The sequence below is a fragment of the Sipha flava genome, unplaced genomic scaffold (assembly GCF_003268045.1).
Source record: "Sipha flava isolate LNK unplaced genomic scaffold, YSA_version1 272_pilon_pilon, whole genome shotgun sequence".
NCBI classification, from domain to species: Eukaryota; Metazoa; Arthropoda; class Insecta; order Hemiptera; family Aphididae; genus Sipha; species Sipha flava.
Window position 1 is genome coordinate 484,919 of NW_020272937.1, and position 23,640 is coordinate 508,558.

General features: G+C 27.9%; 1 protein-coding gene and 2 long non-coding RNA genes across 3 annotated transcripts; all 3 read left to right on the plus strand.

The window, feature by feature from the left end:
- The first annotated feature begins 255 nt into the window (after nt 1–255).
- Nucleotides 256–941, plus strand: LOC112685292. The gene is made up of 3 exons (XR_003148779.1): nt 256–435; nt 519–719; nt 805–941. It is a non-coding gene; the product is annotated as an uncharacterized LOC112685292 (long non-coding RNA).
- Nucleotides 942–1,038: 97 nt separating this feature from the next.
- Nucleotides 1,039–5,762, plus strand: LOC112685291. Its single transcript, XR_003148778.1, has 4 exons — nt 1,039–1,156; nt 2,338–2,386; nt 2,460–2,549; nt 5,558–5,762. It is a non-coding gene; the product is annotated as an uncharacterized LOC112685291 (long non-coding RNA).
- A 6,412-nt stretch (nt 5,763–12,174) lies between these two features.
- On the plus strand, nt 12,175–23,170 carry LOC112685284 (hexokinase type 2-like). Its single transcript, XM_025557126.1, is given in 10 exon segments — nt 12,175–12,395; nt 15,179–15,341; nt 15,416–15,558; nt 15,631–15,849; nt 16,933–17,032; nt 17,381–17,570; nt 17,656–17,716; nt 17,718–17,812; nt 17,931–18,204; nt 23,052–23,170. Coding segments are annotated over 10 exon segments (1,422 nt in total). The 5' UTR covers nt 12,175–12,314; the 3' UTR covers nt 23,148–23,170.
- Nucleotides 23,171–23,640: the final 470 nt, after the last annotated feature.

A 23,640-nucleotide genomic window follows, 5' to 3' on the forward strand; every position in this document is an offset into this window, starting at 1 on the left:
GAAGTTAACCCGGAGTCTACAACTTGGCATTACCGAACGGTATCGCGGAGTTAACTCTGATAAGCCAGACGACGTTGGGTTACTCCGAGGTAGAGTTTTCGAACGCACTTATCGCAGTGGCCTTATCGCGTTATCAAAAATATTGTTATTAGAATTCTTTATCGCGTTTTTATCGCGAGTTGTTTACTCTCATGCGTTGTTTTTCACTGTTGTTCCGCGTTCGAGATGCAATCAAATGTTTAGTATAATTACAATGAGAGGCTGTTTTTGATTAGTAGTAAATTCGTAACAAATAATTCGAGTTTTGTTTAGCACGTCTTGTACCGTCGATTTGAGAAGGTATCCAGTTACTATTGTACCATTTCCAGGCCCGGCTCAAGGGGTAGGCGACATAGGCCCACGCCTAGGGCGGCATTTTTCCTGGAAAATTTTTATGTATAAAAAAAAAAAAATGATAAAATATTTACACGTAAGGGGTGGCAAAAACTAAATTTCACTTTTGTTTGTTTGAACACTAGAGCCGGGCCTGACCATTTCTGTTACTGGTCTCTATATTGTATCTTCTGGTCACCATTCGCTTCCACATAATTTATCATGGTGTGTTTGTGTTTACGAAAGAGTCAGTATGTGCAGCTGTTTCCCTGGTGGGATCTGGGACCTGCAATCACAGATAAATATACTGACTTAGAATGTATATCTGTGACTGCAATTTAGATTTGGTAAAAATTATAATTTTAAGAACGGATATTATAATGCAATCATTTATATGCTGTATTTATAATGCAATTATAAATTTTAATTTAGACTCCTTGACCTTGAAGGTCTGATCTATGTTACAATACATAGGACCAATATCAAACTCTGGTCTACAAGGACTGCCATTGTGATGAAACATCTTTGTGTAGGTGTACGTCCACTATCGCATTAAACTATGACAAGAAGAATGGCATGCACTTGTTAACTATTATTACTCGTCATGTGCATAGACAGTTGTAGTAAATTCTTTTGCTGTTTGCAGGTTATTGAGCTGTCATTGAGAGGAACCTGGATTGAATGGTGATACACAGTGTCAGGAAGGCTAAGGTGTTGAACAACAGTATACACTTGTTCAACAGCATAGACTTAATGTCTGTTAGCAGTTATATAATAACGTGTGGTTAGTATGTATTATAAAAGTGCTTTCAACACATTTATCTCAAGCAATGTATGATTTAAAATTTAAAATTCAATGAGTTACAATTAAAAATTTAAGTAAATATTATATGTGTAGATATTATGCAATATAATTTTTTTATCATATTTGACCTTTGGAAAAAAATATTTTTGATAACTCATTTTAGTTAAATTTAAGTTTTTTAAAAAATTTCGAGGGAGGAGCTGTAGCCCACTAGGCCTCCCCCCTTTAAATGCCATTGGTATCACCCCTAATACAAGAAAACAAATTATAATACCCCTCCAAAATATTTTTAGTATAATAGTGTATTGATTATTGAATATTTTTTTTCTTTTGTTGTTTAGCCTTAAATAAATTTCAATGGATATCCATCACATTTTAGATGAATACTAGATAAATTTTTTTAACTGTCATTAATAAAACAAAATTAAAATCATAATTTGGGAAATTAAGTAAAACACTAAAACTTTTTGGTGGAAGTAATGGATCTATATGGTCCGTTAAGCTGTTAAGAAGAAGAAGAAATAAAACTTTTACAATACCTTTTTTTTTATAATAACAAACAAATAAAAGAGATATGATTATAATAAATATTTTTACATAACGATTCTTAAAGTCACTATTTTAATTTTAGATGTTTTTATTACCGAAAATAGTATTAATTTTTAAATTTCTCATTATCAATAATTGTTCTGTATACATTGTAGGTACATATAAATCATGGATTATTTTTACGTAGAATAACTATAAATAACAATGAACACAAAATAGGTATATTCTAAGAACAAAATGCTAAGATGGTAAAACAAAATTATAATAATTATTTGTAACATATCTGTATATAAATTAAAGAATTTTTTTTTTTATATTAATATCAATGAAATATTTTTAAAAATATTACGAAATTTGCCATTCCCTAAATGTTGACGTCCTAGACAACTGCCAACTTTGCTTATTGGGAAATCTGCTACTCATACATTATGTTATTATTATACATACACATATCTTAAATATTACTTATCTTAAATCTCAATAAATATTTCTAATAATGACTAAAACCTTATGCCTATCTTATGAGATTTTAGATTCTTAAATTGATAAAAATATTATATTGATGTAGTAAAAAAACAGAAATTTGATTGCTTTTGATTCTGATGATTTAGTGTTGACAGTCATTGCAAATTCTGAAACAATTAAAATGTCTTACATCAGGTAAATAAATTGTTTATTTAGTTATTTGTTTTCCTTTATTTAATTATTTTTAACTATGTTGTTTTTATTATAGAAATATGGAGATCAAATTATCCATTACTGGAAATTATCATTAAAGGAAATCAATTGACTGGATAGACCTCATATTTACTCCAAATGACAAGTATTTGTTTATGCTTAAATAATATACTTATTAACAGATTAAATTATGCCACCTTAAAAGGTATATATATGTTACTGGCAATATGGATAATTCAAGATTTTGCAAAATGCCTAAACATTATGTAAATTGCCGACCCATTTTAGGCAATGTAAATAAAACATGATTTTCAATATTATTTTGCATATAACCTAGGTATATTATAGAATACCTAGGCATTACACAAAATGCCAATTTTTTTTTTAGGCAAAATACAAAACATTTTATTATATGTTATATTACATTAAAATTCTTATAATTATTATACATTATTACTCATATTACAGAAAAAATTTAATTTTTATCTTTTATTATATTATAACTATTATATAAATATTTTACTTAAACTACTATTTATTTATTATAGTATGTTGTAGAAAAGTGACATTTTGAATTGCACAAAATGTTATTCTTGAGGCAAATACACTTTTTATTTTGACACTTGGATTTACAAACACATTTCAAAAATCCTTGGCCAATTCTTGTGGATTGAATTTTTATCACCTCATACTGTTCGTCAGATTAAAAACTAGTATTAGTAGCCAAATTTTTAAAAAAAATTTGTAGTTATAAAAATTTGATTTCACATAAATCGTATGCAGTTGCAAAACCAAAACAAGACACGAAAATGACGAGAAAAATTACGATATTGTAATAAAATTATTAGTATGTTCAATATTGTATCTCAGAATTATTATTATAGTAGTAAAATAATATTAATCTTTATTGCCTTAAATCGTGAATGCACATTTATGATAAACGATAAGTAAAGTTGTTGGTAACAGGCGATGTCCAATTTTGTTTGTTTTTTTTCATATTGACTACTCTACGATTATCATACATAATACCTAGGCAAAGTTCGTATTATGTATATTGCCAAGTGATTTTTGCCATTTTGCAAAATACCAGATTATTCATTTTTCTGGTAACATATATATATATATTCATGGATGGAATCTAAAATAAGTATCTCAAGTTTGGATATTCAAAAGTTATAATACTGGTCTAGTTCACTGAATTTAATTCAACTCACAATACTTGATGACAGCCTCAAAATGTGCAAATATGAATCGTTAGTTGCCCAAACTGACATTAGATAGTTTTCCCTTAAATTAAATTTTAAAATTATCATAGTCTACATCAGAAATTTTAAAAATTTGATGTATTATAATGATATTCATTAAAACCTTAAACTTATTTATATTTTTTTTGATTTAGAATTATCTTTTTTACAAAAATTTTAAATTAAAAATAGTAAATTTTGTAAATCTGTGATTTATCAAAATATTTAATCAATATTTAAAAAATATAACAGGTACTTATATGAAAATTGGCTTTACTATTACTTAAATATTTATAATTAATAAATATTAAATGTATGATAATATAAATAATATGATATAATATAATGTAAATTTTTTTCAATTATCTAACAGTAAAATGAGGGGTGGAGCACTGATAATATCGCCTAATCAGGTGGTTATTTTTTTTGGAGGAAACTGTTATCCTATTTGTTTACTATATAGCAGGGGTAGCAAACTTATGGCACGTTGACCAAATTTCAATGGCATCAGCAAAAAATTGTACTCAAAAAAAAATTATACTATTTACAAAATGTTGGTTATAAAGAATTCAAAAAAAACAAATTATATATTTTTGTATATTATTTTTACTATTTATTTATATTTAATGTATTTTAAAAATGACAATATTCCTTATGCTTACATATTTTGCGTCAACTTATGTTTGTGAAAACCATAACAAATTAAATTAAATCGAAGGAAATACATTGTTTGACCAATGAAATGATTGCCGCTTGTGTTTTACTAAGATTGACTAAGATTTAATAAAAATAATGTAATAAATCTGTAATTTTATTTTCATTCTTAAAAAATATAATTTTCTTTGGGTACGTGAACGATTTTAAAATCCTTAATTGGGAAAATTTGGCACTTGAACCAAAAAAAGGTTCGCCACCCTTGCTATATAGTAATTATATTCTAACACAACTTTTCCAACGAGTGACAGTTATAGTTTTGTTTGAAATTAAATCTGAATTGAATATTGCTAAAATAACATTGATGATTCATTTTTATTCGTACATTTTAAAGCCTATCAAAATTTAGTTAAATCAAGCTATAAACAGTTAAATGTTACACCAGATAATTTTTTCAATTATTATTATAAACTTGATTATATTTTTACAGACAATTTTTTCTTTACTTTCTAGAAAGCATAATATAAGATTGAATATAAAAAAATTGATAGATTATTTATTATTTACACATCCATGCCAACATTTTAATTTACATTTTCTTAAAAAAAATTTTAAACTATTGAGAATTTTTCATATAATGACAAAGTTAAATAAACAATTATTATCAACTTTTAGAAATTATAGAAAATTGGAAATTCTTTCTGACATATAATAATTTCTTAATTTTAAGTGCTTTTTTTTTTTTTTTTTTTTTATGTAATAACTACTGCAGTATTAATTTTCTATTTACTACATAAGACTTATAGATAACAATGAGTTGTCACTTGTCAACAAGTCCGGGCCGACCGACCACAAGTAGGTCTCGAATTTTAAAATAATCAGAAATCTGGGTTTTTATGTTTTCTAATATCACTTATTAGGTAATATTTTTTTTAATTTATAATTTCACAATAATAATATTAATAAGTATATATTTTATACGGGCAGCGGCCCACTGAAAAATTTCTCAGTAACCCGGTCGTTTAGTCTGCCACTGATATAAGTACATTGTTACGAACATGCATAAATGTAGGTCCTTACGAATAACATTATGGGGGAAAGCCACATTCCAAATATAATTGCCTTGGAATAATTATTAAATTACCGATAGTGTTAGGAAGGGTTGCAACTATAGAAAATATGTAGTAGACTCACAAGTGCCAAACCACCTTTCACATAAATAATTGCATTTTATATTTTATCATATTACAAATAGCACATGACGAGTTGTCATCGATGAATTATAAGGAAGTTGGCAAGCGGTTATTCCATAAACAAAAATTAGTCAAACGAATATAATCCAGGATTGAGACCACAGTAAAAAATAATTAGTTTTCCTAAAAGTAGGAAATGAAACCACAATCTAAATGCTTATACCTTCTTGGAAAAACGAGTAGCAAGGATTTCATATGAGATGGAGGTACGGAACATACCCATTTCAGTTGTTGAATAAATTAATTATTTTTACTTAAAATATTTTTTATATTGAATTATTTGGACTTTGAATAATAATATTAATTACAGATATAAATATTATTCTTCAAATAAATTCTACAATGACTTGTATACATTTTCTTTAGTAATTTTAATCCTTTTAGGACAATTTTCTTCCTCTCCTGTTCGTTTGCCTTTCTTCTTAACCTTCGATTTAATCCATTTTGTTATGTTAATCTTGTCAATTGGTGGAAAATTAAACAAAAAGTTCTCAAGAGGTTGTCAAAAGTAGAAACACCTATAGGACTATACAACCTAAATCATTTCAAAATGATATACCTAGTTATTTACCCATGATAATTATCTTAGTCCGTAATTGTCGTCAAAGATAACCGTTTTCTGGGAAAAAATAACCATTACTTCGCAATTTGTTATAGAAAATAGAAATAAATGAAAACAAAAACCAAATACACTGTTCAAAAGTAAACATCCCCAGGGGAATTTCGTTTTTAGCGTTCCTCGCTTAATTCAATAAAGGGGGACGTTGAAATCTATGGGAAAATGAAAGAGGACTCCGTCCGCCGGCGTCCTTCCCCGATTCGAGCACTGAAAACGATTAAGAACATTGGTCGGTAGGGCAAAGAAATAATATTTTGTACCTCATATTCAAATGATTGTGAACGATTTTTCGAGCGACGAAAATATCGAAACAAAAAAAAACATAATATCGTTTATCTTAATTTTTAACAATAAAGATAATAAATACGATATCGGTAAATAAGGTAAATAGTTATTAATATTGTCTATGGTCGTAACTTGTGGATAAGCCAAATGGTATATAGTGTACAGTATTAGTATTTATAATGGACAACTCTTTTACAATATAAACTGTTTTACCAGTGTATTAACAAAAAATTATATATCTTTTCACGCATCAAATGGTGAAAATGTAGGTAAGTAATAATAATAATAATATAATTGTCCTATTTATTAGCATTATATTAAATTTTAATATAAGGTATACAATTTTATATTTTTAATCAATGCAGCAACATTGCATAAAAACTAAAAGGTAAAAATATTCTCAATTGTGCTTTTTTAAAAAAAAAAAATAAAATACAGCTAATAATAACAAATCTGCTAATCAGTCCTAACTTACTATAATTTATGTTTGTGTAACAAATAAAACACATGTTGGTGTAGTGTCTTCATAAAAATCTTAACAATCTTTGAAATTCTGAGCCCTATAAATAATATTTTAAAATGTATGTACAAAAAGTATACCAAATTCTATTATTAATTCATTAATTAATAATTATTTTTCTTAAAATAAAAATATTCATAGTTGTGAAAATTATTACAATTTTAATTCGCAATTTTTGAAATGTATTCACGTTTACATCCACAATTTATGAATATATATTCACATATTATACTATATTAAGTATATATTAGAGCTATTTTTCAGTACTTATTTTATATTTTTTCAACTATCAATTATTAAATAATATCAAATATACATCATAAATACAAGTCATGAAAGAGTTGTCATAATTTGAAATAAAATTATTATACATTAGTTTAAAATCTCTTTAAATTTTTTGGTTATAAACCAAGTATATTATCATATTTTTACTTAATGTCAAATTTTTTTTTAAAGTGAAAAAATGTTTTAATTGATTCGATGAATATAATTTATACAGTTATTTGTAAACATCAATTAAATTTACATATAAAAAAATTAAATGCCTGATAAAACAAAACCTTACTTTACTTATTATGATTTAACAATTGTAATAACAAACAAAATTTACAAGTTAATTATACTGTATGTATTCATCAATGATCAGGGTAAAATAAAAACATAGCTATGATATATGTAGTATGATTAGAGTAATCTTACACAGTGGCACCGAATCCTATATTAAGGTAGAACAGATGTCCTATCTCATAATATTTCAGTGATGGGTAAATTGGTCCAGTAGTTGGGTCAGCAAGTCATCAATTATTGTGGATTATAAACAAATATGGTTGGTAATCAACTTGTTTATGCACTCTTTGATAAGTTAATTCAAGTATCTTATTTATCTAAAAACATTATTTATGTAATGCAAATATTACTAGGCTCTAAATTCAACTGTAGGGGAGGTGTTCAAGTCTCATAATTTTATGAGCACAAATCCTATTAGAATTGTTTGGTTTCGGAACCACAGATCTTACTTACATATTGAAGCGTTTATTAGAAAAATTTAAAATTTACCTGGAAAAAAAAGTTTTACTAGCAGCAATGACATTTTTTAAAGCATTTAAGACAATACATGCAGTTTCATTAGAAAAAAAATTTGAGTTGGATAATATAATTGTTAAGGCTAAAATAAATTGACTATGGATTTATAAACTAATAAGTAAATATTTATTTATTAAATTATTATTAAGCAATGTTGAGCTACCTATTTTATATTACTAAATTTTATGTTTATATATATATATATATTAAATTTTATGTTTGATAAATAAAATCTATTGTTAAAATATTTGTAAACATTTAACAATATGGAGACAGTATACTAGTTGTAGATAAGCTATAATAAATTTTTATTAAAATAAAATAAGGTGAATTAAAATAAATCTTCAATTAAATATTATAAGATTAAAATATATTTACCTCAGAAAAACAGTTTTGTTTAAATATGCTAACATTTTATAGCTTATTACAATTTTAATATGAAATAATAGAACTATTTATTTTTATTTTTTTTTTTTTTTAGTTAATAACATACTTATCATATTTATTTACAAAACACTTTTGCTCAAAGGGTAAACCATTTTGCAATTTTTGCATAATTTACACTTCATTACTAATTATCAATGTCTTGGTTATACAACCTGCTACTCTTTTGGATCTACGATTCAAAAGTCATACATTTTGTTATTATTCGAAATACATTAATGCATTTAATTAACGGTCAAAAAGTTATCTAAAGTATGACCTGAAAACTAGATGAACTTCCTCAACAATAATTCCCTGTCTCGTGATAATTATTGTTATTATCAATAACAAAATTATTTTGTTATTGATGCTAATCTACATTTAACAATTGAGCAGAATAGTGATGGTAAGAAATAGCAGTATCGGTGTAAATAGCACTGCTATTTTACATAAGCAATAGCAGGCTGCTAATCAAAACAAATTATAGCAGTAACTGCTATTTTATTTTTTTTGATATAAACTACATTGATGACAATAACAATATGATATTTGTTACACGAAGTCACGAACTAACTGCCTGACCCTGCTAAAATTGCTGTTGCTATTTGATATTGGGTATTGTCATCAGTTTTTATATTAAGAGTGATAACATGATAACATAAGCTAGCTGTTGATAGGAAAGGAACGGCATGCTGCCATGCTTACATAATTTTATATAACATTTATAATACAAGCCACAAGGTAGGTACTTTATTTTGAAATTCTGTAATGTGTTTAATATTAATAAAAATTAATAAATATAATTATAATTTTAACAATGAGAATACAATTCTAATAACTTATGTGTTTTGGTTAAGGAAAAGCAACATTTCTGTTTTTTTTTGCTGCTTAGATTACAACGCCGATCACTTAGGAGTATTCCAGCTTTAGAAAATACTCTTTTACACGGCATGGATGTTCCAAGAGCACGTCAAATTTTTCTTGCCAATTGATTCAAATAAGGATAGTTACATTTATTATCATACCACCACTTAAGAGGATCACATCTATATTAATAATTGAGTCCTTTAAATATCGCTGTACTTCTTCCATAATGGCTCTAGAAGTAACTGTGCTTGTATATTGAAACTGTGCTACTTTAAAATCAATTGTTTTCCAGATAGACAAAACATCATTTCCAATGTTTCCATCAACTGGTTCAGGTATGGAATCATAATTATTTTGAACGGCAACATTTCAAAGTTGACTTTGAGAAATAACTGGAGCAGTTAACTCAATTATATAATTTTTTGTTGACTGCTGCATTGAAGATAATAGTGTAATTGCTTAAAATTGAGGATCTAGAAATGTACACCGAACCAACGTTTTACTATTTTCTATTGTACCCCATCTGTCCCTATGTTTCATGTTATTTAGTAACTCTTGTAGAACATTTATTACTTTTATTCTAAAATTGTTTTTAATCATCTGCTCACAAATATTTTTATGCCCTTGAGCAATTACTATAATTATAGAAGTGGTCATATACTTGCTGCCACTAATAACCTTTGTAGCTTCCTCAAAAGGATGTAGCACTTGAATTAGCTCTTTAACAATTGTCCATTCATCTGTAGTAAGCCCATTAGGAGGGTTATCTAATAATCCTAGAATACCTCTAATCACATCCTCTAATTCAACAAGATGATTTAACATATATGTTGAATTCCACCGTGTACTAAAGTCTTGCAACAACTTCTTTGGTACTTTAGATCTGTTGAATCAGGATTATTAATATTTGTCTGTGGTGTTATAGATAGCGATATAGAAGTTGAAGGTATCCTTTGAGGAATCGGAGCTGAGGATGGATCATCAATCAATTGGTTATTTTCAACTGTCTATAGAAATTTATTTAAATAGTATTTTATATGTAGTGTTTTTATTTTAATTTGCTTGGTTTGTTATTATTATTAATGTACAATTACACCTAATAAACAATTAAATGTAAGTAGTCATTAAAATTATTAATTTTTTGTATATAATTTTCTTAGGAATTTGTAGCTTATATAATAAGATATATTTCATTATAATATTTAATACATTTAATTTTATTAGAATAATTGATTATAATATTATTAAGTACAACATTTTTTGTTATTTTTACTATGTAATTATATTTTATATTGCGCAAGTAGTCCCTTGATTCCAAAACAAATATACAATATTAATTATTAATTAAATATTCAACTTCTGTATCAGTTTAATCGGTATAACATTTTCAATTTTTTTTTTTTTTTTTTAAGGAAAATATATTAATTAATAATTTTATAAGGTTATTATGCCTCCCCGTTAATTTAAAAATTTAAAATATTTACTTGATTTGCAATCATTTGGATCCACTGTGCCTTAAGAAGATGCATTTTTAAATTGGTTACACTAGTTTTAAATGTGCATTTTTGTTTACAAATGTCACATTTAGTAAAAGTAGAATCATCAATCACAGAAAAAATGTAACCAAACACTACTTATTTTTCTGTTCAAACTCATTTTTATTATTATAATATTTAATATATTATAGAACATCACTAATACTTCACTGCAGAGTAGAGTTTAGTAAGAACATCTGAATAAGGTATAAGTTTTGTATTTGATTTTCATTTCTATTAAGATTTAATGTAGTATTCTACCTAGTATTCTAGTGTTTATAAATAGGTATTTACTATTTATCTTAAATATTATATGATATTAGCGTATTACTATCTTATTTTATTTCATTTAACTCATTTATTTAATTTAGAAAATAAGTTATATAGTCTTGCAAAATTATAGAAAATTATCTATTACCCATTATGCTGCTATTATTATTTAATCTATTCTGTGATAAACCTGCTATTAGCAACATACATTAAAATAACAACATTTAGGTGATTTTAAGAAAATAGCATTAGCAGTTTACCATCACTAGAGCAGAGTTTGATGCAATTGTATATTGTTTGTGTGAACTAGTTCACTTTTAAATCGTTCATCGTTCATTTTATCAAAGCAACAAATAATCTCGTTCGCTGAACGATATTCATTACATTTCGTTCATTGATAAGAATGATTGATAAAAATAAACGAAGTTCATTGAAGTAAAAACGAACGAACGACTTCTTAATAATGAACGATGAACTAGTTCAATTTAATAAACGGCCTTATAAACGAACGTACAATTCGTCATTGATCGATCGATTTGTGATTAAATTGAACGATGAACGACTGAACGGTTCACCTAGGTGACGAAAATTCCCATCACTATTATATTGTGTTTTGTGTATTAACTTAAAATTAAAATGGTAGCAGGTATATTGTAGTACATATGATAAGAGTAAGTAAAATATATAAGAAATAAATCATCAGCATTATAAAGATTAATAAATATTTATAGATTTTAATATTATTATAAAATGCAAAATCCTTTTCCTCAGCGAGCCGTATTGAAAAAAATAAGTAATATAATATATGTAGTAATATAGTATAAAATATATAATATAATCGTATGAATTATTTTGTTTATTTTAATGATAATTGATAATAGGCTTTAGATATTACACTTCATTTAGAAAAGTGATGCTTTAGTACGATCCGATGATCAATGCAACCACTCGGTACAATAAAAAAAAAAAAATGGTATTTAAAATCTGACCGGGCTATACTATATCTTGGGTCAAATGGTTCATTTTATTAGCTATTCTAATGAACCGGTTGGCCGGTGTGCAGTACGTCATAGTTCATGCGCACATACCTACACGGCACACGTGCATCGCATCACATCGCATCTATCAAAAATAATCGTCAAAAACACTAGTCAGACATGTGTATCCAACTTATCCTGCGCTATTTGTACCGGATGTATACAGAAAAAAATTCGTCTTCTTCTGCCGAAAAAATAACAGTAAGTTTTCATTATTGGTCTTTTAAAATGGGTTAAATGTTTATCGTTTTCTTGATCTCTTTCTCTCTCACTCTGTCTCTGTCTTCCTCTTTCTCCCTTTTTTCTCTCTTTCCTTATAGGTAGTTTTTGCTGTGAATAACACAAATGTCGCCGAATACATATGTTACATATACTATGCTACGCTTCTTTATAATAAATTGTTGTGATGACTTTTCCCTCTGCTTCCAATCACTTGGGTAAATCAAGTTTTCGAAATCTACCACCGCCGTTTCTCCTCCCGATCTTATTAGATTTTATCAGTTTTTTTTAACATTACGTAAAAGTCAAGTATTACCTTCTCGTAACATATAAAAATCTTTTATGACCCATTCATTCTGCTTTTTTCGCGTGTCTAATCCCCTCATATTCATCGATTTTTTCGAAAAAATCCGTTCTCACAGTCCCATTGGATTTACCTTTTTTTTTCCAACAACGTAAACTAAAAACACCAATTACGCTCTCGTAACATAATTATAATATAACCTTTTTTTTACGTAACTTCTTCTTTCCATTATGTTCTTCATATTTGTTTGGCGATGTATTCTTTTTATATCACTGACCTTTGATCATACAAATATTTTTGCTTTTTACTTACCAAAGGTCACCTTGCCACGTTCTGTAAGCATTGCTTTTTCCGGTCATTACGTTATAATGTTAATCTGTTATGTGTGTCCTTGCTTTGGAGACCGATTTGACCTTTACCGCGCGCGTTCGGCAATATAATGTATTAAGGAAGATATCATACCGTAGAGACGGCGTAAAAAATAAAAAATACACTTGTAAAATGTATTATCAAGAAATGAGTAATGAGTACGCGCGTGCTTCTATATAACACTAGAGAAATTAAATAGAAACACATTCTTTATAAAAAATGCCCGTAGCAATTAAAAACAGTTAACCATAACGTTTATTCGTTTACTATGTTTACTTAAAATAATAAAAAAAAGAATTTTACAGAATTTACAAATTTTACATTTGTGTTCGGGCTCCTGACGAACATTTTTTAAAAATATTTACAATTTTCGCAGCGCTGAGTTTGCTATACATTATAATAATTTACAATATCTACCCATATTTCACGCTACTAATCGTCATCACCGGCTATCAAATCAATTTATTTTAACTATAGTAAAACCTCGATAACTCGAAGGAATGCCTTGGCCCCGGCCTTTCAATATATGATATGTGTGATAAGTTTTCTCGATAATTCGAATTTCGCTAACTCGAATTTCTCTATAAGTCGAAATATTTTTAGTCGAATTTTGGCTTATAACTCGAATTTATATAATAATATATATATATATACATAACACGTACATACCTTGATAACACAAAGGTCAAATAATCAAGTGTATTATTATAAATAACGGTAATCGTAATCGAAAACTGATTAATATTATCAATCTAATCTTTTCCTAATGCTTAAAAGGTATAGTTATAAATTCAACGATATAATACGATTTAATGTCTATATCTCCGATAAATTACGTTTACTTACTACATTTATTGTACATTTATTATTGGTAAAATTATACGTCGATTGAACTACGAAATGTATACGTCAATATTTAATATAATGCTGTCACAAGAGTCGGATATTGATGAAGATGAGGAATTGCCTAAAACTACTCTTGCCCAGGTATTAGATAATTTACAGGTTGTCCGTAAGTACATTCAAGAACAACCAGAAATTGGAGATGAGTTTTTTTCCGCGCTAAACGTTATTGAAAACTTTACAGATAGATCAAAAAACAAAAAACAATTAGAAATATCTTTAAAAAATAGTTTTACTTTAATCATTATATTTTCTTTATAACATACAATTTATACATATACAATGTATGTATATATACATATTATACATATTTATTACTTTATACCTTTTTAAAAATTTTAATACAATATACATACTTACATACATTATAAATTTATTAGTAAATATATAAATAAATAAGATTATAAAATTAACTCTTTGTGTTTTATATAAAAAAATATTTTCAGTAACTCGAATTTTTTTTTACCGATTCGAGTTATCGAGGTTTTCCATAAGTCGAATTTTCAATAACTCGAGTTTTTTTTTTTGTCCCCAACCGATTCGGGTTATCGAGGTTTCACTATATTTGAATCAATGAAATCTAATGTGAGTTAATTATTCAATATAATTATATCAATATAGTTTTTTGAAAAATTAAGAAAAATAGAAAATATTACAAAGAATTTCAACCGGAATCGAGATTCAAATTTGGTATCACCTAATATTTTTTCATGAACTATTTTTTTTACCTTTGTAGATGATTTTGACCAGAATAGTTACTCATATCATCACAATCATATGAAATTTCTGATTGGAAATGTTGTCTATTTGATACTTAAAGAGAGTATTTCATTTTATAAATTTCTTAACATTTTTCTTAATTGCGAACATTTGACGAAATATTGCAAAATAAATAAATAATTATGGAAAAATTGACCGCATACTTATTTCTGATATAATCGAATTTTAGTTTTCACTCTAAAAAAAAGTAATAATCTAAGTAACTTGAAATGTTCACTGATTCCTTTTATCAGTTTGATAAATTAGCCAATTTTTTTTAAATACCCTCAACTATATTTAACATATTTATACATTCTAGTAGTTCAGTTTTCGATTCTTCAAAATTTATAAGTTTATGGGTGACTCAGATAGGTGCAAAATGAAATAGCATTGTCATTTAAACTTTTGAACTATCATTTTGCATAAATAGATCGAAGATGATTGCAAATCGCTACTTCTATCTAATGAACAACTGACCACTTTGATGAAAGATATGGATGTCGCCATCAAGAATGGTCTACGCAAAGAAACTTATCCAAACTCTATAGTCAAATGCTATGTCACTTATGTACAAGATATGCCCAATGGTACAGGTAAATACATTTTGTTGGTAATTTGATTAAACAAATACGTTAACAACAATTATTTATTTTATTTTATTTTTCAGAAAGAGGAAAGTTTTTAGCTTTGGACTTGGGTGGTACCAATTTTCGCGTATTGTTGATTGAAATGGGGGAAAATAATTACTTTCATATGAAATCTGATATTTTTAAAGTTCCTGCTCATATCCAGACCGGCAAGGGCTCTGAAGTGATTAAATATAATCATCTTATTAATTACTTACATCTGTTGATACTCAAAAAAGGATTTTTTTTTTTTTAGTTATTTGACCATATTGCCAAATGTCTGGCAGAATTCGTAAATAAGTACAATTTGGACCCGAACAAGCCATTACCATTAGGCTTTACATTTAGTTTCCCTCTCAGACAAGCAGGACTTACCAAAGGTTATTTATGCAGTTGGACTAAAGGATTTAACTGCTCTGGAGTAGTCAATGAAGATGTTGTAAGGCTTCTTAAAGAAGCCATAAAAAGGAGGAAGGTCAATAATGGTCATATTATTTCAAATATCTCATGTTATTATAATGTTAATCTGTCAACTCTATAATAAGAGATACTTTTCCTTAAATATATATTACAAAATCATCAGTACATTTAAAAACATATTATAATTTAAGTAATTTAGGTCTGAATATTTAACAGTAGTTTTAAATTATACAGTGAAGCCTCCACTAACAAACACCTCCTAATAGCGGACGTTTTTTGGGGAACGAAGACATTTTCACTTCTTTTCAATGGGAAAACCTCCGAATAACGGACACTATTTAAATATATTTGAAAATAATACGTATTCAAATTCGTATGTACTCTCGTAATAATGTAATTACGATAATTAACTCATTATGGGACTTTAAGATTACGACTCTTTGAATGCTTTGTTTGGTATAAAGAGCATAAGTCATTTTATTTCGTCAATAGAAGTAAAGAGCAGTTCTAATTACTAATAACATTATACATACATACATACATATATACATACTACATTATTATATAAATAAATTTCAAAAGTATCCCCTCTGAATAATGGAAACCTCCGAATAACATACAAAATGTTAGTGACCGGAAGTGTTCACTATTCAGAGGTTTCACTGTATATGTTCCTCAAAATTATTTAATAGTTAAAACTAGGTACTTAGTTTCTAAATATATGCTGTTTATTTAGGGTTACTTTGATGTATAAGACACAAAATAATATTAATTAATATTAATGTTCTATAAGTGTTTTAATAGTATAATATTATATCTTGGTACTTACTTTTAAACAGGTGTTTGTGTAGTATAAATAAAATGTACATGAATGTTCTATAATTATTTTAAAAACATGAAGTATGTATTGTCCTTATACAAAAGTTGTTTATTGTCGGCCAATTGAAATTTTTGCTATTTTTTATTGGTAATCGGTATAATATATTATCATAAGATTTTTCTTGAGTTTATGATGATGGTCTCATACTATATTAGTTTATAGTTAATTAATTAACACTTTAAATTTATATTGAGGATATATCTGTCTATAATAACATACTAATAAAAGTAATAGAAGGTTTATTTTGATGAAAATTAGGATGTTGAAATTGATGTATGTGGAATATTGAACGACACAACGGGCACTATTATGTCATGTGCTTGGAAGAACCCAAACACTAGGATTGGACTTATAGTTGGTATGTTCAGTATATAGAACTTAGTAGATAGATTTAGTAGTAAGATTATGTTGAAGTACATTAAATGAGATTTTTTGTTTATTGGTTGATTACACAATAAAATTGGCAAATTTTTACCATTTCTCTTATTGTTTTTAACTATTCATTTTTAATATAATATTTTATGCAATTAAATTAATCATAAAGAATTGAATGTGCATATTTATCTAGTTAATTCATTTAAATAAACTTTATACAAACTATTTTGGAAAATTAAATTCATAAATGTTAACGTTTATTATTTATTTTTAATGGACAGGGTATTTTGTTGTCATATTTTTGTTTTAAACATTAGTTTTCTGATTCAAGGAACAGGATGCAATGCATGCTACATTGAAAAAATCGAAAACGTTGAACTTTTCGACGGCGATCAATCGAAACCATATGTAATCATTAACACAGAGTGGGGTGCATTTGGAGATGACGGAAAATTAGACGCTGTCCGCACGAAATACGATCGGGAAATCGACGAAGATTCGTTAAACCCAGGTCAACAGAGGTATGTGTGCGCAATTGAGCATATGCAAATATTTACGTCAATTATTTGTCTCGTATTTATTTATTAGGGGATTTATATATTTTAGATTTGAGAAAATGATTAGTGGTATGTATATGGGTGAGATCGTAAGGTTAGTTGTAGTAGATTTTACAAATCAGAAAAAAACTATTCAATGGACAGCTGTCCGAACAAATGAAGACCAAGAATGCTTTCTGCACTTCTTACATATCGGATATTGAAAGGTAACGTGAATGGATAATAACGATGTGTTATGTTTTCTTAGAATTTGTACCTATTAGTATAAACGTTTCAATGTTCAGTTACGCAATATAATGTAAGATATTACATGTTTCCGTGCAGTGATAAAGCTAACTACAAGGAGACGTTGAAGGTCCTAGACTTAATGGGCATCAAAAACCCGTCCTTGGTCGATTGTGCTAACATAAGATATATTTGTGAATGCGTATCCAAGCGTTCAGCATATTTGGTTTCCGCTGGTCTAGCCGTATTACTTAATAAAATGGACGAAAAATCAGTTACTATTGGCGTCGATGGTTCTGTTTACCGTTACCATCCATTCTTCCACCAACTTATGGTCGAAAAAATCAAATCACTCACCAAATCCGACATTAAAGTGAGTGTACAAGACTATTATTACGCAGTAATACTTAACGATTTGTTTAATGTATATTATAATGAACTAGTGACCCACTGAGTCTTAACTTAAATGTAAATCACGAGTTAACGACCTAACCAAAATTAGTAAGTCGTAAAAATAAGAATATAATGGTAGTACATGATCAAATATAATAAAATACCTTACCATATGATATGTATTTTTTAATTAAATTCCTAAGTATAAATGTCTCTCAATACACAGTCAATGTATGTTGGCACCGACTGTAATCGATGAGACTGGCGATAAGCTAATCTGCACGGTGACGCCGATCCGTTTCTTATGTTTTTTTCCCTATTTTATTGTATTTGTGAATCTTATTGTCAATCAGGGGCGGATCCAAAGTCGGGGAACTGTGGATCAAGCCATTTCAAAAAACCATTTATTTGGGATGAAACTGAATTAGAAATTAACACCTTGTAAAAAAAAAAAAAACACAATATGCTCATAAAACTGTATAAGTATATTTATATTACATTTTAGAACTAGTGATAATGACCTATTTACGATTAATAAATATAATCTAATTTGATCTGCGCATCAAACGTACGGAATAAAATATGATTTACTTAACTTTTTACTAAAACAATATAATTTAAAATATAAATTATGAATTGAAAAATTTTAAATTTTGAATATATATGGCATTCATTTTTCAAGTAACTACAATGGGTCAACTGTCCAAGAGTTCAAATCAAGGTCTAAAAAGAGAAAAAAATTTCTAAGAGGCCAATTTTGTCAACAAATATTAACTTTGGGTCAACTGACCCCCTGAACCCCCCCCTAGATCCGCCCCTGCTGTCAATCTAAATTAATTATAATATTGTAAGGTTATCGACCAAATTACAATTTTGTAATCTTTTTTCTTTTCTTTTTTTTTGTATATTGGCCTTTTTTTCCTGGAATCTATCTGTTGTCGATTGTTGTTCGCTTAGTCATTAATACTTATTTTACATTTATTCCTTTACTGTACTCGCAATGCAGCGATACTTATTATTATATTTATCTGCCCTTGCGGGCAACTGCTTACTATTATTTATTCTCTTTCTCGCCTTCGATGCAATTTTAAAGTTCCCTTATGTGTGTTTTATTTAATTTAAACAATACAAACCAACAAATATCAGCAACCACCAAGTTACCAGAACTTATTTACTACATTGTGTGTCCTGTGAGTTATTAATGTTGTATGTATTTCGTTCCATTCATCATCGTAAGTGTCATTATCCATCCGTGATTGTTATTGTTTCCTTGGACGTGTAAGACTGCCAGCACTCAGGCGTGGTATGTGTGAGACCACCCAGGTCACCTAGAACTTCACGTTCTTTACCATTTATCGTCACGTAGTTTAAGTTTAGTTTATAAGTATTCATCCGATTTGTATGAGCTCTGTGGTTATTACAGATGACTGTATATGTCATATGTCATAAAAGATTACAGTATACCGATCTGACCACAGAGACCTCCCCCTACTGATCAAACTCTGTTTCTTTCCGTGTCGTATTCACCGCCGTTGTCAGAGCGGTCACCGCCCAGCTTGATCAGAGGCGGATTTTCCATTAGGCACTGTAGGCAGCTGCCTAGGGTGGCAAAATTTGGGAACGGCTAATTTTGTAGTGTTTTATTAGAAAACATCAAATGTAAGCAAAAAAAAAATGGAAAATTATCTACTTTATATTTACGAAAAATAATTGTATACAAGTAATAATGGGTGCATTTTGTTAATATGTTATCGTTAGAATTTCGGAGAAAAATAAATACCCTTACTGCTACACTATATTACTAATTCGACTGTGTATTAATAATTCTATGCTGTTATTATGAAAACCTGTTTTTATTAAAATTTGGGGGATGCCCATTGATATTTTTTCAAAGTAGACTAATTAATAAAAGCGAAAAAAATAATCTAAAAATTCAAATGGAAGTAGGTACATACGTTTATATATTTAATATTTAGATTAGGTATTTCGGAAGGGGTTATATAACTTCTTCGCCTATTATAAGGGCGGCAAATTGTTAGTGCCTATAACCGTAAAAAAAGAAAAATCCGCCTCTGAGCTTGATTGGTTATTTGTATAGATAAAAGGTGTTCCAAGTAGTAGCCAAACTAGGTGAAGTTTGGGCACAATTGTTATTATAATTTTCATTCTTATTTTTATATCACTATTGTTAGTGGTCCCTCGTTCTTCGTTGAGGGGGCTGAAGCATGATCAATTTTCGTTCGGAAATACAGCTTTCGACTTCAATCACTACTCTCAGTGAGATGTTCAATTTTGAAAAAAGATTTGGATTATTCATCTAATTATCTATGCTTTAATAATCTTATTTTTTATTTAATTTTTTTTTTTTTTTTTACTCAGAAAATGACTCGAAAAAAAAAGGCAAAAATAGATCATATTTACAATTCAAATTTAAATATATTGAGATTGAATTTAAAAAAAATGAGACTGCAAAAGCATAGTAAATATAGCAGATAATCAAAATCTGTTTTCAAAATTAACATCGGAGCATCCTATTGAGCATAGTGATTGAAATCGCCAGCAATATTTTTCGTAAAAAAAAAGTAGTTGTAATTTTATACGAAAAACAATGTTTGACATGTGCATGCGCGTAGGTACCTGCTCACTCTAATAGCCCATGACTTAGGGGAATAGTAAGTTCCTGCACAAAAGTAGCAGGTAAACAATTACATACGTTAGTTCCTACACGGAAATATGTAAGTTCCTACACGGTTAAAACTAGGTACGTATGTTATTTCCTCATGGCGGAAAAAATTAAATATATATATAAAAATCTTCAAAAAAACAATGTATAAGTACCACAGCATTAACAGGCGTATCGTTGTGTTGGGTTATTTCTTATTGAAATGTTGAAACATTCAAATACTAATACTATATTAGAGTATTGTACAGTATAGTATATATATAGAGTATAGTATATTAATGTATCTGAAAACATACGAAATTACGGAAAAATACAACAAGCTACAGGTTCATAATAGTATCCCGACTCGGCGCGTCGTAGAAAAGATAAAATATCATAAATAACATCTTATTATTACGACTTTTCATTACGGATAAAAATGATACAGAACTTGATTTTGGTTTGATAATCTTATAATTTGTTATAACCATACACCGTAAAATGTACAACTAGCTTAAAAGTATTGTGAGTAAAGTTCGAATCATCCGTGTGTCCGTATACACGTGTGTCCGTATATCTGTCACCATGAACGAGAATATATCATTCGTGTTGAGTGAAAAAGGCAAACAACTGCTGGTTTTACATTTTTTACACATCATACATCTAAAAAACAATGAAAGTACGTGGCGTTGTGTATATTATTTTTTTTTTTTTACCTAGTTTTTACCGTGTAAGAACTTACATATGTACATTTTGCTACCGTGTAGGAATTAACATACGTACCTAGTTTTTACTGTGTAGGAACTTACATTCGTCCACAATTTAATTTGTATTTTTCCGGGAATCGACTATAAAACTGTTTATTATAGAGGTCGGACATGTAATATAATATAGTAATATAATATAATATGTAGTCCGAATTATTCGGTTATGCCCATCACTAGTTTAGATCTTTGGATTGTTTTAAATATTTAATTGAAAACAAATGGTTTATAGATAATGTAGACTAATTTACCATTATTCATTATTTTGATTATCATTGTAATTTGTAGTTCTAAGAAATAGTATTGCGGTTGATAAGCGGGCGGGGTACCACCACGCGATAGCGAATTACACACATTAATACCGGGTTCACACTATTGCTTTTTCCCGCATGCTTATTTTTACTCGTGCAAGAACTAAATTGAACAAATTTTAACGCTGATAATACGCATGCAAGTTCTTGCATGCTTAAACTTGCATGCAGTCCAACATGTCGGACAGAATTTGTATGCAATTAGGTAATTGTATGCCAGTTTATTCTCGAACACGAATAGTTAACTGCGTGATCAATGTGATTGTGTTTTATGAACTTTTAACATTTTTTTTAATAATAATAATAATAATATTAATACAATAATTAATATAAATTATTTTATTATATTTTATAAGCTTCTTGCTTCTTTTTTAAGATTTTTTTTACGAAGCATATCGCAAACAATAATTACACCTTTTTTTTGTTGGATTCATTTAATATTCTCGTTAAAAATTTAAAAAAAAACAGTATTTATACTCGCGATCAGATCACTTTTTAACAGTGGCGTACGCAGGGAGGGGGGTTAAGGGGTTGTATTAAATACCTAGTATCATTGATTATAGAATAGTCTATTTTATTATCAATGCTATTATTTAAGTCAAAATATATTAAGGATTTACATAATTTTGTTAATTGTAAAATGTGTTATATTTTTACCTTGACCCTCCCTGAAAAAAAATTCTGTGTGCGCCACTGCTTTTGAAACTAAACTATATTTAAATACATACAAGACTAAAAATATAAACATATATGTGAACATGCACTTGCGTATAACTATGCGTATTCTTGCTTGATATTTATTGTAAGCAAGTCTATAATGCAAGAAATTGCAATAGTGTGAACCCGGTTAAACATTCATTTACTTCTCAAATATTGACACGTCCCAAATGTAACTGCTATACGAAATACCTAAATATTACTCCTTAAAACGTGCTTCGCTCCAATCCCTTTAACCGACAATGTATACCAAAAAATATTATTCAACAAGATATGCAGAAATGTTTAAATTTTTATATGTAAAAATTTCCCTTTGCGACAGTATTCACATCTATACGATACTTACCTCACAATTTTTTTTTTATCTTTTCAGTTTGACTTGATGCTGTCTGAAGATGGAAGTGGTCGTGGAGCTGCTCTTGTTGCTGCTGTAGCGGTCAGGGATGTTTTACCATTTCCAACTAAATAATTATCATCAAAGAATGAATGTAGTTGTGAATTAGTTGTTTAATATATTATTTAATTTGATATATTGCATATTGTTTGAGTTTATGAAAAATATTTGTTATTTAATTTAAATGGTTGTCTTCAATCGACAAATAAAAATTGGTATTAATATGAGTTAATGATATGTACTTAAGTATAATGACTTTGCATTTATATTTAGTATATGTATACTTTTTATTGTGAGACTTAAAAAAAATGTGTCATTTTTACCATTATTTGAAAATAATAAATGTATTTTTTATTAAACTAACAATTTTAATGACTTGTTTATACAAATTTTGATATTTTCCAAGTTTTTTTCATGTCGAATAGTTTTCGTATAAATAAATTGAACAATTATCATTATACTCATATGAATGAAAAAATCTTGGTCTCTTTTAAAAGCTATGAAAATCATTATGGTTCATAATTAACGCTAAGATTATCTTCACACAACATTTTAAATTGTTGGATAA